This window comes from Salvelinus sp. IW2-2015, linkage group LG17 (assembly GCF_002910315.2).
Source record: "Salvelinus sp. IW2-2015 linkage group LG17, ASM291031v2, whole genome shotgun sequence".
NCBI lineage: Eukaryota > Metazoa > Chordata > Actinopteri > Salmoniformes > Salmonidae > Salvelinus > Salvelinus sp. IW2-2015.
In genome coordinates, this window is record NC_036857.1 from 22,995,848 (window position 1) to 23,010,468 (window position 14,621).

Genomic DNA, 14,621 nt, shown 5'->3' on the forward strand with positions numbered 1-14,621 from the left:
TTAATTTATATCCGAACAGGAGGAAAAATAAAAACCTCAAGGAATCATGTTTCAACCAAAATATCAAATTATTGTATGCAGACATGGTCTCACAAACTAGATCAAACCTAGTGTTAGATATTTATTAAAGTTTATACAGTAGTTTAATTAGCAGCACAAGTGTATTGGAAAATAAACTGTGTCAACAGTTGTAAGCTCCACTGATGCAATGCATATTTTTATTTATAAGAAAATGTTCAGAAATAATGTGGCTTAACACTATATTAAACAAATTGGGAACCATAAGCAAGTGATTTTCTGCAGTCCTAAAACATTTAGGAACACCCCCCTTTTGGAGTGAAAGTACATTTAAATGAATTCTAAAAAAGTTGGACAGGAAAGAATAACATGCATAGCACTGTATTTGCAGGTTATTAGCATTTGTACTAAAAACAAGTAGCAAAATCTATTTCCAGCAGTGCACATAAATTAATGCTTGTGGTATTTCTATAAAAATTAGCAATGATACATCTTTACAAAAATCAAAATTGTACAGAGCAAAAGTGCAAAAAAGCATGCAGAACCACCTAGTCACATTCACATTAAACATTTAAGCACCCCATTAAAAAATACAGCAACAGCAATGCCAGATCGAAGGTCTTTAAGCACCATCAAACTCATCACTGCATCCTTAAATCTGATGTTTGCTTTTCAAAATGTGCCATATTTCAATTACTATAATTATAAGTCACAACCAAACATTTACTAGTGCAGTCTAGACCATTTCTTTGGTACAACCAGCTAATTGGTTATACTAACATTAACTAATAATTAATTCAAACAAATCACTAAGATGTGCCCGAAAGTGATAAATATTTAAAGTAAACAAACCGGTTACATTGTAATTGAACCCTCACAGTCCTTATAATGAAGGATTAAAGTAAAGTGTTTAACTCTTAATAACCTCCTGATCTTAGATGATTCTCGTTTACATGACAGTGCTTGTAAGTGTTTAAGAACAGGTGGGTGTCATTTTTTTACTTAAGGAAACCAAACACTGGGATGATGTACAAGTCTGGGTATCCGATTTAGGAGGAAAAAAACTAAAACGGCAAAAATTAAAACCAATAACTGCACAAATGTAAAGCCAACCAACCCTTTCGACGATCCAAATCTCAACTTCATTATAAGTATTTTAAGTTAATTTGCTTTTATTTAAGTGACGGTGCTCTTTGGGACGCCGATTATGTTCATCTACGGTTGCCCAAGAAGGTACAGTAAACCACCATGGCATGTTATAATCTGGTAATCATTTTGTGATCCATTCTTGTTTGGGTTCTTGTTGTTTAACATACCAGTATTCTATTATACTACAGCACGCGTCTATTTGATCCGATTGAAATTCATCCAGTGGTCGCAGAAACTGATTTTAGATAGGCCAACTGGGCCTATTCTACATGCCATGCAACGGCGAAAACTAAAGTATATATGATGCTCTACTTGGATCAGTAGCACTCTGTGAGGAAGACATTAGGCCAAGTCCAACGAGTGTTTATAAACATGAACATTAGTTATCAAGTACAAAATGGTGACAGTGTTAAGAGTGTAGATTGATGTCATGCATTAAAAAATTTAATATAACCAGTAACATGTGAAATGTGTTTTGACCGAAGACAGCAGCACTATACTTGTAAGGTCAGGGAACCAGTTCAGCAGCCCAAATTATGAATCAGTAATTAGAACTGTTTTGCTTCCAAAGTGGAGTACTGCACCTTTTATCAGGGCTTTAAAATATTACATTCCGTTAGATGATATCAGTATCCCCGAAAGGGGTTGGTGGATGGGACAGGAGAGGGCGTCATCATTTTGAATGAGGGAGAGGAGTAAGGGGAGAGGTTGCGGAAAACACTGGCTGTTACCAGATGGTGTACCCGCCATTGGAGCCACCCACAAAGAAGTTGTTCTTGCGCTGTGTCATCATGACGTTGGCACCCTGCATGGCGGCCAGCTGAGCTGCATTAGGCATGTGGCCAGGAGGTGGGGGCTGTGATGCGTTTAGGTGAGGGGGAAGAAATAGTCACATACATGAGTAACTTTACCAATATGTGTTAATCAATTACACAGGATATATATTTGGCTCCAGCACAATATGAACATTGATTTATGATATAACCACATGACATTGTGTAACATATAGGCCTGGGGTGTCAAACTCAATTCCTGGAAGGCTGAGTGTTGGCAGGTTTTCGCCCCTCCCTTGTACGTATTAAGGTAATTGATTACTTCCCCTCATCAGGTTGTCTAGGTCTTAATTGGACACGTATTAAAAGGAAATAACAAAAACCAGCAAATTCACTGTCTTCCAGGAATTGATTTTGACACCCCAGATATAGCCTAGGCATTTTGAGGATACTCACCGGGATGGAAGCACTGTTGCTTTGACCAAAGCGAGCACCAGCATCATATCCTCCCTCCAATAGCACAGTGGAGCCAGGGGGATACATGGCTCCCATGGGGTAGTACGCCATGGGGACGTTGTGGCCCATTGGTCCAACAGCCATGGACTGTGGCAGTTGCATGTACATCTGAGTGCCAGGGTACTGAGACATTTGCTGTAGCTGGCCAGCCTGAGATGGGTGCACATACCTGGGCTGATAGATCTTTGGCGTAATGGAGAACATATGAAAAGGGGAGAGTTAGAGACAGTCGGTCAGTGCGTTTGTATTGATATGATTGGGAATACTCTTCACGAAAGTAGATAACATGTTTATTCCAAGTATAAATGGCTACCTCAGAGTATGCAGGTGGGGCGTCTGAATAAGGTGGTGCCTGGGGAGACACTTGCATAGCAGGTGGGTAGATGGGTGCACTACTCTGCTGAGGGTACACAGCTTGCTGGGGATAGGAACCTGTGATACACAAAACAATATTCTACTATTATCAATACGCACACTTGCTTTGTTTTACTCAATCATCACACAATAGCAAAACATTATTGAGGGCTAACGTAGTTTGTTAATCTACTACCGACCGGTCTAATTAAATAAACGTATAGGTAGCTAACATAACATGCAGAAAATACTTAATTCATCAATCATGATTACAGTTAGCTAGCTAAGTTAATATTGTCACAACAAAACACTTACCCAACTGACAAAATAGTGACTATGACAAGTCCTAGAGCTAATTGCAAAAGCTAACTGGATAGTGGTATTGAGGTCAGAGTACACGGCTACAAGCTAAATAGCATGTAGTAACTACAGCAAGCCTTCTAACGTTACGTATTGGGTAACATTAGCTAGCCGGCTACTTACATGTCGACTCCATCACGATTTAGACAGCAGTATCTACCTTAGTGGTTGGGCTAATTTATAATGAAAAGGAAAATACGTCGGTCAAGTAAACATTTTAGTGTCGCTTGTTAGCTGGCTAACTAACCCTTAGCCGCTGTTGTTAGATACCTAGCATGTTAGCTAATACAATGGTTGTGGACGTTAGCTAAATTACCTTTGTTGTTCATTGTCCTGAATTAGTGTGTAGTTTAATGCGTCGAATACAATTATTCTGAAGTTAAAAGTATTTTATATAAGGACCGTTTGAATACTAAAAATTGAGATTACAGTTCAGAGTTACGTGACCGTTCACTTCCTTGTTTTTGTCTAGATTTGTGTTGTGATGGTTGATGCAATTACGTCATATGTACTTAGCCACTCCCATTCTAGGGGTGAAAGTGCGTGCGCTGTGTAAGTTTTTACATTACCTTACTGGTTCAATTTACTTTGTAGTTTTCTTTATATTTAATAAATGTTCCATGGCATTGAATGGGCACTGAAGGTGATCAACCAGACCTAGATATAAACTGTTGAATAACATTCAAGATAATTAAAATTAATATATTTGCTTTACGTTTCCGGCTGTTTATTCGGCTAGTCTTCAAATACTTCCTAGTCTAATAACCTATTTGACGTTGATCATTATAAAAAATAATTGGTTGCTTTTCTGATCCATAAGAAAACAATTGGGGTTACCTCACCACATCATCACTAAGGCGCACCAGGGTGATGATATGGAGGATGATATAGCAATTTGATTCAAAATCTTTTCATACACTATTCTGATCATTAAGTGACAGTTAGTAAATTCTTGGCAGGAATATTTCAGCTTCGATGATAGAGGACATTGTGATTGAACAGACAGTAGAGAGCACTTGCCATGGGGCTAATTAAAGATTCAAAAATCTCAGCTCTCCCTTTGAGCTCCATGGCAATGCACTACAAATGCATGCAAATGCCAGTGTCTGCCAGCTGGCAAGAAAAATAGAGCGAAAACACACCAAGGTCTATTCCTCCAAGAGAAATGCAGTGAAATATGGTGCTCAGCATAGTAGGTCATATATAATCAATCAATACTCTATACCAATGGTACATGTGATTTGTGACAACAGGTTACAATTATCTAATGAAAACAGAAATCCTTAGTATTTAGGGAAACAATTTATGCTCATGGGTGTGCCCCATCTGTCCAATGAAGTAATTACTTCTGGACAGTATTTCTAGACCAGAGGACCCTTTTTGACCTCCTGGGGGAAAAGTTCCACGTAGTCTCTTTGCTGCTACATTATATTCTGTACCACAGATAAAAAAATATAATTTAAAAAGCCAACGTGCTAAAAAACTATACTTTTAAAGATGCACTTTCCCTTTAAGGCAGCCATGGCTCCTCTCAAGTCGAGGCCGACATTTTTCAATGCAAGATATCCCTTGCATAAATTATGTTCATGACGTAGGGCAAAAGGCCAGATTTGTTGTAATATTGGTGGTATTTTCCATTGGTCTTTACAGCAGAAGTCGATTTTAGATGGTGTCTTGAGGAATATAGGTCATCTGAATTGTAGTACCGAAGGGACCGTCATTAAATATTAAGAAAGAAAGGATCTTCACGTTGCCAACCCTCCTTATCAATGCAAATGCCTCTTGTGTGCAGCCATAGCGCCTATCTGGAGCGGTGATATGCATTTTTTATTATATGTGACTAAAACAAACTGTGGCAAAGATTTTTAAAAGAGGAGAACCTCAGAAAATAAGACACATTTACGGTAAGTTGCTTTGCTTTGCTTTCAGTTTAAGACTTCCATCCGCTATAGCGCGACGAAATGGCGAGAGGAAATTCGTTTTTTTGTTAATATGCAATGCTCTTAATTAGCATAATTTATATATTTATGATAAAGAGAGGGAAATACATAAAATTCAGACCCCAGGCATTGAATAGCGGGTGGTTTTTGTCGCGGCATATTTTATGGGTAACATCGTGTCCTCAAATAAGTATATGGCGATACTTTTATTGCGGCTAGATTGGGGGTGGTGTACGGGGATCATCACCTGCTGAAGTTCTGATAGATCTATAACTTCTGTGTTGAAGTGTGCTGCGCAACACTGATCTTTTTGATATTACGTTAAAATATTTGATAATTGAATAGTCATTTTTCAGCTGTTATCATTCTAGAAAGCTAGTTGTTTTGGGCGGACATACTGTAGGAGGGCCTCTCTTCTAGGGCTAGGCCACCTATTATCAAGAAGCTGCCTATTCTTGGTGCATTATTCATATGTTTAATTTGACACAGACTGCCTTTATGAAAAATCAAGTCATAAAGTATATTATTACTGTGTGTGTGTGCACCCCTGTAGTCCCCAGTACACGTAGGCCTACACTGTGTCCAGACTAAATCTCCTAGTTGTGACTTCTATTTCTAGTGCTGTCACTTTTGAAGCATCATATGGTTAGTTGTTTTTATACTCTTTAACTTACGAATGGGCAACTTTGATGGGGGTGGGGGCCACAAAAAATTGGAACTCATCATGAGGGGCCACAGTGGCTAGCGGGTCTGTGTACCGACATCCATACACATGCCGGCAGGGCCTTTTTGGGGCCCGAAGCTAAATATCCTAACTCAACAGTAAGTTGAGACCCCGACTGTCTCCCCACCCCCAACCCAAAATAAATATACATACAGTACCAGTCAAAAGTTTGGACAAACCTACTCATTCAAGTGTTTTTCTTTATTTTTACTATTTCATACATTGTAGAATAATAGTGAAGATATCAAAACTATGACATAACACATATGGATTTATGTAGTTACCAAAAAAGTGTTAAACAAATCAAAATCTATTTTATATTTGAGATTCCTCAAAGTAGCCACCCTTTGATTTGATGACAGCTTCTTTCTCCTTTCTTAGAATGTCAAGACAGTGACTGCTTGGTGGTGAGATTACTGAACCATGGACCTTCAGGATCTCCCTGCTGCTGACACACCCCTCACTGTCAATGAACAGGTACCACTAACCTCAATGTCAACACTACCTGATATCACGTTAGTAACACACCCCTGCCCAACTTTAAAAATCTGTGTTGCCTCTCCTTCATAGTCCTCTGTCATAAGCTGTTGCCGCCTCCATGTCACCATGTATTCCCAATTCCCAATCTGGCCCTCAACCATCAAGGTCACCTAATAATCCCCAGTTTACAATTGGCTCATTCATCCCCCTCCTCTCCCCTGTAACTATTCCCCAGGTCGTTGCTGCAAATGAGAACGTGTTCTCAGTCAACTTAACGGTTCTCAGTCAAATAACGGTTAAATAAAAAATAAAAAAATAAAAATGTATTAACCCCACACGGTCATCTTGAGGTTGATATACTGTATGTTCACTCCGGCTGTGTCCTTTACACTCATAGTCAGCAAACTAAAGCAATTTATATTTTTTTGTTACGAGGGGAGCTCTCAGAAAGCATTGCTTGAGATGCTTGTTGGCTGATGCTCATTGTTGTAGTTTTGTTGTACTGATGTTTTTTTTCTCCATTTGTGGGCTTTTGTCTTGGTTCATTGTGTCCTAACGTGTGTGTGCTTGGCCTCTCTGTTGTTCTCCTTAGCCATTCACTGTCTGACTGCAGACATTTTTCAGCCATTAGGTTCCTGCACATTGAAATTCCTTACCAAAAACAACCAGGTATGATTGCAGTCTCTCTGTCTGCACCTTGCCCTCCAGCTCAGGTTTTCTGTGCCTCTCCTTTACATCTTTCATGGCTGCATCCACGCATGTATCATGTCTTTGCTTTGTTATATTTACTAATAATATACAATTTGGATTATTAGTATAAGGAAATGGATAGGGAGTAGCTGACCACCATTGTTGACAAAAACGATGACAGGTTATGCTCCTATGGCATGGTTTTGCACGTGTAAACTCATGTTCTGTTCTACAAGTAACCAATAGACATTGTCCTCTACCTGGGTTGTCTCAGTAGATAGAGACCGACTGGTATGGCAACATCTGATCATTTGAATGGAGTAACACTGAGCCTAGCCTGGATGTATATGCCTTATAATTATATTATTACTACATAATGAAAAATATTCCTGGTCATGGCTCAGAGCATGAGTCATTTATTGTGTAGTTGCGTGACTTGTGCTTGTATTCCAATTAAGCTTATCTCAGCAGGAGTGCTGATCTTCGACCAGGCCTCTCATTTCCATGTAGTCTTATTCATATGATCTAAAAGGCGAAACTGATCCTAGATCAGCACCCCTACTCTGAGACACTTTTTAAAATATGAGCCCTGGTCTTGTGTTCTGCTGCACAGGTGATAGTGATGTCTGGTCATGAGACGATCCGTGTTCTGGAAGTGGAGGTAGATCAAGCCTCTCTTCCATCCTCAATGCCTGATGGGAGGACTGATTCGGGGGGTGAGGATGTGAGTAATCAGGCTAAGCAACCTGAGGCAGGAACACAGGACAGCCCGCCAGCACCCCACAACACTGGGGGAGTAGGTGAGCCCTTTGTAGGATACCGATACGGTAGGTTAGACTCCATGCAATACAGGTTAAACGGCATCTTGTTTAATGCTGCTGTGTAAAAATGTTTTAAGAGTGATGTGTGGTATGTGCTGATGGTAGACAAACACAGTGTGTTCTCTCTCTGTGCTGTCAGTGCTGGGGGACCAGGTGGTGGCTGTCGATTCTGCAGCCTCTGCTGTCCAGACTCTTGCTCAGACTGCAGTTCCCATCAGTGTCTCCCTGTCGCAACCACAGGCCACCATGCCCATCACTGTGCAGAGCTTGCAGGGCTGTCAACAGGTGAGAACAATTAAACAAACAAAATAATTGTGTCATGTGTGGTTCCTTCATCTGCCAATAATTTTGATCCTATTTATTTCTCACCCCTCTTCCTAATAAACCCCATCCTCCTTCCCTGTAGGTCCTGACCCAGGATGGTCTGGCCACTCTGATGACAGGGATGATGGCCCAGACAGGCTCCCTGGGCCAGCCCCTGCTCATCCCCCTCAGCATGGCAGGGTCCATGGGGGGCCAAGGCCTGGCTGTCCTCACCTTCCCCACCAGCAACGTAGCCACACTCCCTGGCCTTTCAGCTGCCAGCCAGTCCGGAGGCCTCCTCAAACTACCCTTTGCCGGCTTGCAAGGCTTACAAGGCTTGCAAAGTAAGACGGCAGAGATACACACTTCACAGAATGTGAATCTCTGCATTAATCCACATTGAATCAACAGTCAATAGTTTTTTGGCTACCACATGGGGGACAGTGATGCTTTATCTGTATGTGTTTGGGTTCTTCTTTCCCAGCAGCCACTGTGCTAAACCCTGTCCAGACCCAGCAGGCGGTTTTCCAGTCTCAGACAGCATCACTACAGCAGGTCCAGGCAGCTATGCAGCAGGCTCAGCAGAACACGCAGGTGGCTGCAGCACAACTGACCCAGGCCATGCCGTCCGCCTCTCAGCCCAGTGTGTCTGTGTCAACACTCCAGTCTGCAGGCCTCTCCATCAACCCTGCCATTGTAAGAATGTGTTTCTGTATTGTCGTGTATGTGAGTTAACCCTTTACACTCGTGGAAATTGGCCTACAGCATATGGATGGGGCTAAATTGAAATGTTTCTTAGAGAATAAATATGAAAAGTGTGGGAACAATTTGGAGACAATGGGACAATTATTAGACCTAAGTTGAGGACACAACAGTTCACCTGACACAAGACTGAATTCAAACATTACACTGGTCATTTTATGTGTATTTCCTATGTAATTTCAATGCACTTTCAGGACTCTTAAGAAGAGTCTTCAACAATAAGGTGCTTTTTTTAATCTCTCCTAGCTGTGGCTTTGAGGAACTAGAGCAAGCACACTTGAACACAACACTGCATCCCCGCCATTACCGTTGTTGTTTACACAATCCAAAGACAGCCTATTGTAAATCGCAGTCTGGGTCAGGTGGGCATCATTTGAAAGCTTGTTCTATTGCCAACATGACTGAGTTATAAAATACGATCTTACAGTGTAAGGCTTTCACAGGGCAATTCAGAGAAATGGATGGTAATTTTGGTGCGCATAGAAAGGAGTCGTATGCATTCAGGTGCGTGTTCTGCAGCAAATTTTCTTCACAATAGACTAACTGGATCATTCTATTCAGAACAACCCAGGGTATGACACCATGTCATCTTGTAACTGTACATCAAACATAACAGTTGTCACTGTATATGACATGAGTTTTACACTCTTAGAAGAAAAGGGGCTATATGAAATTTTAAAGGGTTATTCGGCTGTCCCCCTAGGAGAACCCTTTGAATAACCCTTTTTGGTTGCAGGTGGAACCTATATTGTAGATCTCTTTCTACAGAGGGATCTACATGGAACCCAAAAGGGTTCTATCTGGAACCAATGAGGGTTCTCCTCATTGGTTCATCAAACTGTTTTGGAACCCATTTTTCTAAGAGTGTATGATATGAAAATGTGAAGCGCTCATTTGGACTCATGGGTGTTTGGCTTGCTTGTATGACATCAAAGTGGTATTTATTATAATCCTCAATGTCTCATCTTTCAAAATGCATTGAGTCCTCTTAATTTACAGCATTTCCCAAAAAATGTGTAAAAGTTGCCCAATTAGCGGTAGGATGGGGGCAACTTCTTGTCGCAAGTTCAAAACGGCTTTCAAAACCCATATAGGGCTGTGAAGCGCAGAGCCTGAACTCTGACGTAATTTATAGCATGTTACTGTACAGCTACTGCATTATAATTTAGGCGCTTGTCAGTGCCCAAATCTGCCATTTACAACCTGTATACAGGTACGCGTGTAAAGGGTTAACGTGAAGTGCGTGTATTTTTTCTGACCTACACGTGTGTTTTGGATTGCTGATCAGCAAGCCATGTTTTTTACTTTAAAGGTTGTATAACTTGAGCAGATGGTTTAAAATGTCCTTGTTGTTCATCCACACTGTTGAATATATTGTACCTTGTATTCAAAATTATGACATTATCGATAGTAGAACAATATGTTCTGGATGCCTCCGTTTCTCTCCTCTCAGATCAGTGCTGCGTCTCTAGGGGCTCAGCCTCAGTTCATCAGCTCCCTCACTTCCACTCCCATCATCACCAGTGCCATGTCTGGAATCACCAGCCAGATCATCACCAACGCACAGGGACAGGTGGGTTATAGTGCAAACATACTCACTATTTTTCAAGGATCAAAATAACAATCACACAATTTCAACTAATGTGTTATGACTGTTATTATAGATTTATAAACTTGTATTTATTTTAAAGTTTATAGTATTATGATAATCAGTTAATAAAGAACTTATCAAATATTTATAAATTATTTTGTATAGTGTTACTAAAAAATACATTCCCTAATTCTCTAAATGTGGCATCCAGGTGATTGGAACCATCCCCCTGATGCTGAACCCTGCCTCACTGACAGGAGGGGCTGCTACTCAGGCTCTGAATCTCCAGGGCTTTCAAGGCCTGCAGGTTCAGACAGTCCAGCCACAGCTGGTTCTGAACAACCAGGGCCAGATCATTGCTACCATAGGAAATGGACCTGCTACAGTCCCCACTTCTGCTGCTGTTATTCCCAAGCATAATGTTCCTGTGCCATTCTCGAAGCCCAGCACCCAGGTACCCCTCTCCACCAATTTTGACCTAATGAGTGCTCCATCAGAATGTCAGAAAAATTGGAAATGCTGTTTTTATGTGGTGTTGGTTGAAATTGGTTTAATGTGAGAATGGTGAGTCTTTTTCATCTTTTGGATGTTACCATTAATCCATTGCTGACAGAAATTTCCCCTCAGGCTCAGGTAACAACTGTTACGCAATCACCTGTGGTCATCGCCCCACAACCATTTGCAATGAAGACAGTCACTCCAATCTCCTCCTCAGTCCCGATCACCTGTGGAGACACACCCACCGTGGGCCAGCTCGTCAGCAGTACGTGGTTCACATTATTATTTATTTTTTATGAATTAAATCCTATATTTAACCAGGGAAGTCACATTGAGGTTTACATATTTTTCAAGTGAACCCGGCCAAGGAAAAGCAGCAGCTTCTCTCGAAACATAAAAATATCGACCTACCTACTTGTAAAAAATATCTATCTGCTTTGTCTATTCCCATTTTTAGAGCCACAGCAAGGGTGCACAGATGAAGAGGGCATTAATCTGGAAGAGATTCGAGAGTTTGCCAAGAACTTCAAGATCCGCCGGCTGTCCCTGGGGCTGACGCAGACACAAGTGGGACAGGCCCTCACGGCTACAGAGGGCCCGGCCTACAGCCAGTCTGCCATCTGCAGGTAAACTCCTCTGGTCTACTGGGTGGGGGTGGTTGCAGGCATCACAGTAGAAGGTTTCTGAAATCCATTCTATCAAATATGATACATAGTGTACGTTGGTGTGCTATGGACATTGTAGTTCAAGGGTTATATTTTGAAAGTGTTGAAACTATAGTAGGAATGTTACAGGATAGTAGCTCTGACACTTAAATAAAGATGAACTGGGGTTCAGGTATTATTTGAAAGAGTAGATGTGGGTTTCAATCTGGTTGATCAGAGGCTACTGTGTTATTAGTTTATAAGTTGTTGCTTCTTGCAGGTTTGAGAAGCTGGACATTACACCCAAGAGTGCTCAGAAACTGAAGCCCGTGCTGGAGCGGTGGCTGGCCGAAGCAGAACTATGGAACCAAAAGGGTCAGCAGAATTTGATGGAATTTGTGGGTGGTGAGCCGTCCAAGAAACGCAAGCGTCGCACCAGCTTCACCCCGCAGGCCATCGAAGTGCTCAACACCTACTTTGAGAAGAATGCCCTGCCAACGGGCCAGGAGATTACGGAAATCGCTAAGGAGCTCAACTACGACCGTGAGGTTGTCCGTGTATGGTTCTGCAACAGGCGGCAGACACTGAAAAACACCAGCAAGATCAATGTGTTTCAAGTTCAGCCTTAAGCCTGTGCAGTAAGCGGCCCTTGACTAGTAGGAAACTTGGAAGGACAGCATAATCAGCTCAAGAAAAACGTTTTGTAAAGACCGTAACACAGTCAACCTTAGTAAGTAAAAAATTATATGGACTTTGGGAAGGAAAAGGACACTGAATGACACTTGAACTGAGTCTTACTATATGGACATCGAAAACTCAGTTATCTCCTTTTGTTTTGATGTGTGGGGGAGTGAAAGAAAGACATTGCATGTGAAACGTGATTGGGTTAATGTTCACAGACCCTCTATTGTCAGTTTGACAACCTCTTGTTTCATTTATTGATATATCATGCCATTTGATAGAATTTTGATACACCTGGTTTTATACACTTACCATACAGTTTTGTAAGTGGCTGTCTATGAATTTTATAGCAATGGCCTCGAAAGATATTGGCTTACAGTTGTACAACATCCAATCAAGCTGTTCTGATATTATGCGGGTGCCACCAAAAATATAGGTTTGGAACTGGTACGTACAATATTTGTGCGTCTAACTTTCTCACTCATCATTATTCACGATTCATTCAGGATTATCCGTAATCATGGTAGAAGTGTTTAGAAACATATTATTTTCTTATTTACAATAACAGTTACTCCAAAATGAAACAATACATTATTTACCATTAATTTCTATTTGGCATAAAATAATCTGAAACACAACCAAAACATAAACAGCAAATGCATCCAAAAGCAATGCCCCTTAGTTTACCATAGTGAAGGTTGTCATTTTGGATTAGTTCATCTATAAAGCCACACATATATTATTTCAAATAGTTAACAGATGTCAGCCCTGCATGGTCCATCAGCAGACGTCACACAATGAAGAGTTTAAAACATTGCCTGTCTCAATTGAGTCAGGCGTCAGTGTGGTTGAATGTGTACTGTATATTGAGAATACTTACATGACAAAAATAATTATCTAATTAATCAAATTGATTGAATAATAAAACTTGACTATGTGAATTAATTGATTCATAGGTTGTAGTTTTTGATTGTTATTATTAATGTATATGAAATATCGATTCTTAGCTAAAAGGAATGGTATTTTAGGGACAAACAAAATTGAAGGAACTAATGGCTTCCCTGCTCTTTTCTATAACCTCGTAATTGTTTGCACTTTAGAGATAACTTATCTCAAACAAGATAACTAATGAACAGCCTTGATTGCAGATGAGTGCAGTCAACTGCAATGGAAAGGATACAGCTTTGTAGGCTGGCAAAAGATAAATTAAGTTTATTACATTTGGAAATCTATAATGTTTATTGTTCTAGAAAATGTTGAGTCTTCATTGGTTTTTATGTCTGGTCTATCCAACATATTTGAAAATGTAGCAAATGACAATTGGTTACCCAGCATATTTAAGTGGTTGATAATGTTTTGCTTGACATACATACGCTAACAATTTTTAATGGTCAAACTTCTATGCGTAATGAGCATCAATTTTGTAAGGTTATCTTAAGCCAGTATGGTACATGACCGAATGAGAATAAACTACAATACTTGGTCCTTTGTGGTCCCAAATGAATATCATTCATATTCTGATGTTTGTCTATGTCTGTGATATGCCATGCTGAACCATGTAATTCATTTGTTCCCCATAATTGCCTTTTAAGATTGATATTATGTTTTCAGAGAGGAAGAAAATAACTGCTATATGAATCATGTGTTATGTTACACAACTGCCATTTCCGAGGTAGCTATAACCTAAAATGTTTTTTAGGATTCTCCCCAGTGAATTGTCTTTTGTCTGAATAATTTTGAGATGACAGAATGCAAATGCAAATCGAATGTCAACACAGTTTAATAGTGTAGTTTTCAGATTTTAACTATATCACACATTTTGTTGATGTTGGGCATAACAAATATTATTTACACTTGTTGTATAAGGTGTGCAGTATAGAACCAGCAATACATCTGAATAGATGAGGTCATGAGAGTGACTTATGTGATTTTTGATCTGGGCATTCTCTGCCAAATAAAGGCTTACTGAACACTGTCTGGGTCTTTTATTGTCTTGACTTGTGACTTAAAAAAATAGGTCTAAATCACACAATAACAATCCCTTGTCCTTTCTCTAGACCTTAACCCCTTGCTTTTGACATCTCTAGTAAAAATGATTTGTGGCTCTAGCCTTTCAAAGGGATTCTGTCATATTTCACACTTATCCAGTCTCTTCAGAGCCACAAATACCATAGAGAATGATAGAGGACTCTTCTTTGTATCTGTCTCATTATGGCGTCTGTAAGCACCAATGATGTGTATATAAACCAATGATCCACTCAACAAAAATATAAACGCAACATGTAAAGTGTTGGTCCTGTGTTTCATGAGCTGAAAT

At 40.2% G+C, this 14,621-nt stretch overlaps 2 protein-coding genes across 9 annotated transcripts; one reads left to right on the forward strand and one right to left on the reverse strand.

The window, feature by feature from the left end:
• Positions 1 to 1,291: 1,291 nt before the first annotated feature.
• Positions 1,292 to 3,653, reverse strand: dazap2 (DAZ associated protein 2). 2 transcript variants are annotated; one of them, XM_024005676.2, is made up of 4 exons: positions 3,487 to 3,653; positions 2,770 to 2,888; positions 2,397 to 2,639; positions 1,292 to 2,023 (listed from the first exon to the last, which is right to left on the reverse strand). In XM_024005676.2, exons 1-4 carry the CDS (start codon positions 3,497 to 3,499, stop codon positions 1,895 to 1,897), a joined length of 504 nt encoding a protein of 167 aa, XP_023861444.1. In that variant the 5' UTR covers positions 3,500 to 3,653; the 3' UTR covers positions 1,292 to 1,894. The 2 variants fall into 2 exon arrangements, with proteins under 2 accessions (XP_023861444.1, XP_023861445.1); XM_024005677.3 differs by having other exon boundaries at positions 3,294 to 3,645.
• A 1,062-nt stretch (positions 3,654 to 4,715) lies between these two features.
• pou6f1 (POU class 6 homeobox 1) lies at positions 4,716 to 14,279 on the forward strand. 7 transcript variants are annotated; one of them, XM_024006534.2, is made up of 11 exons: positions 4,716 to 5,074; positions 6,216 to 6,311; positions 7,618 to 7,831; positions 7,965 to 8,110; positions 8,232 to 8,472; positions 8,616 to 8,824; positions 10,305 to 10,463; positions 10,693 to 10,935; positions 11,109 to 11,244; positions 11,437 to 11,605; positions 11,904 to 14,279. In XM_024006534.2, exons 2-11 carry the CDS (start codon positions 6,258 to 6,260, stop codon positions 12,250 to 12,252), a joined length of 1,920 nt encoding a protein of 639 aa, XP_023862302.1. In that variant the 5' UTR covers positions 4,716 to 5,074; positions 6,216 to 6,257; the 3' UTR covers positions 12,253 to 14,279. The 7 variants fall into 7 exon arrangements, with proteins under 7 accessions (XP_023862302.1, XP_023862301.1, XP_023862300.1 ...); XM_024006533.2 differs by having other exon boundaries at positions 4,717 to 5,074; positions 6,197 to 6,311; positions 8,613 to 8,824; XM_024006532.2 differs by having other exon boundaries at positions 4,717 to 5,074; positions 8,613 to 8,824.
• The last annotated feature ends 342 nt before the right edge of the window (positions 14,280 to 14,621 follow it).

Bases quoted from the DNA above. Each gene is read 5' to 3' on its own strand.
- dazap2 (XM_024005676.2), bottom strand. The intron at 2,640-2,769 runs GTAGCCATTTAT...ATTACGCCAAAG, and splicing joins CCCCACCTGCATACTCTGAG to ATCTATCAGCCCAGGTATGT. The intron at 2,024-2,396 runs GTGAGTATCCTC...AACGCATCACAG, and splicing joins GCAACAGTGCTTCCATCCCG to CCCCCACCTCCTGGCCACAT.
- pou6f1 (XM_024006533.2), top strand. From the start codon at position 6,258: ATGGACCTTCAGGATCTCCCTGCTGCTGACACACCCCTCACTGTCAAT. The intron at 8,111-8,231 runs GTGAGAACAATT...CCTTCCCTGTAG, and splicing joins GCTTGCAGGGCTGTCAACAG to GTCCTGACCCAGGATGGTCT. The intron at 8,473-8,612 runs GTAAGACGGCAG...CTTCTTTCCCAG, and splicing joins AGGCTTACAAGGCTTGCAAA to CAGCCACTGTGCTAAACCCT.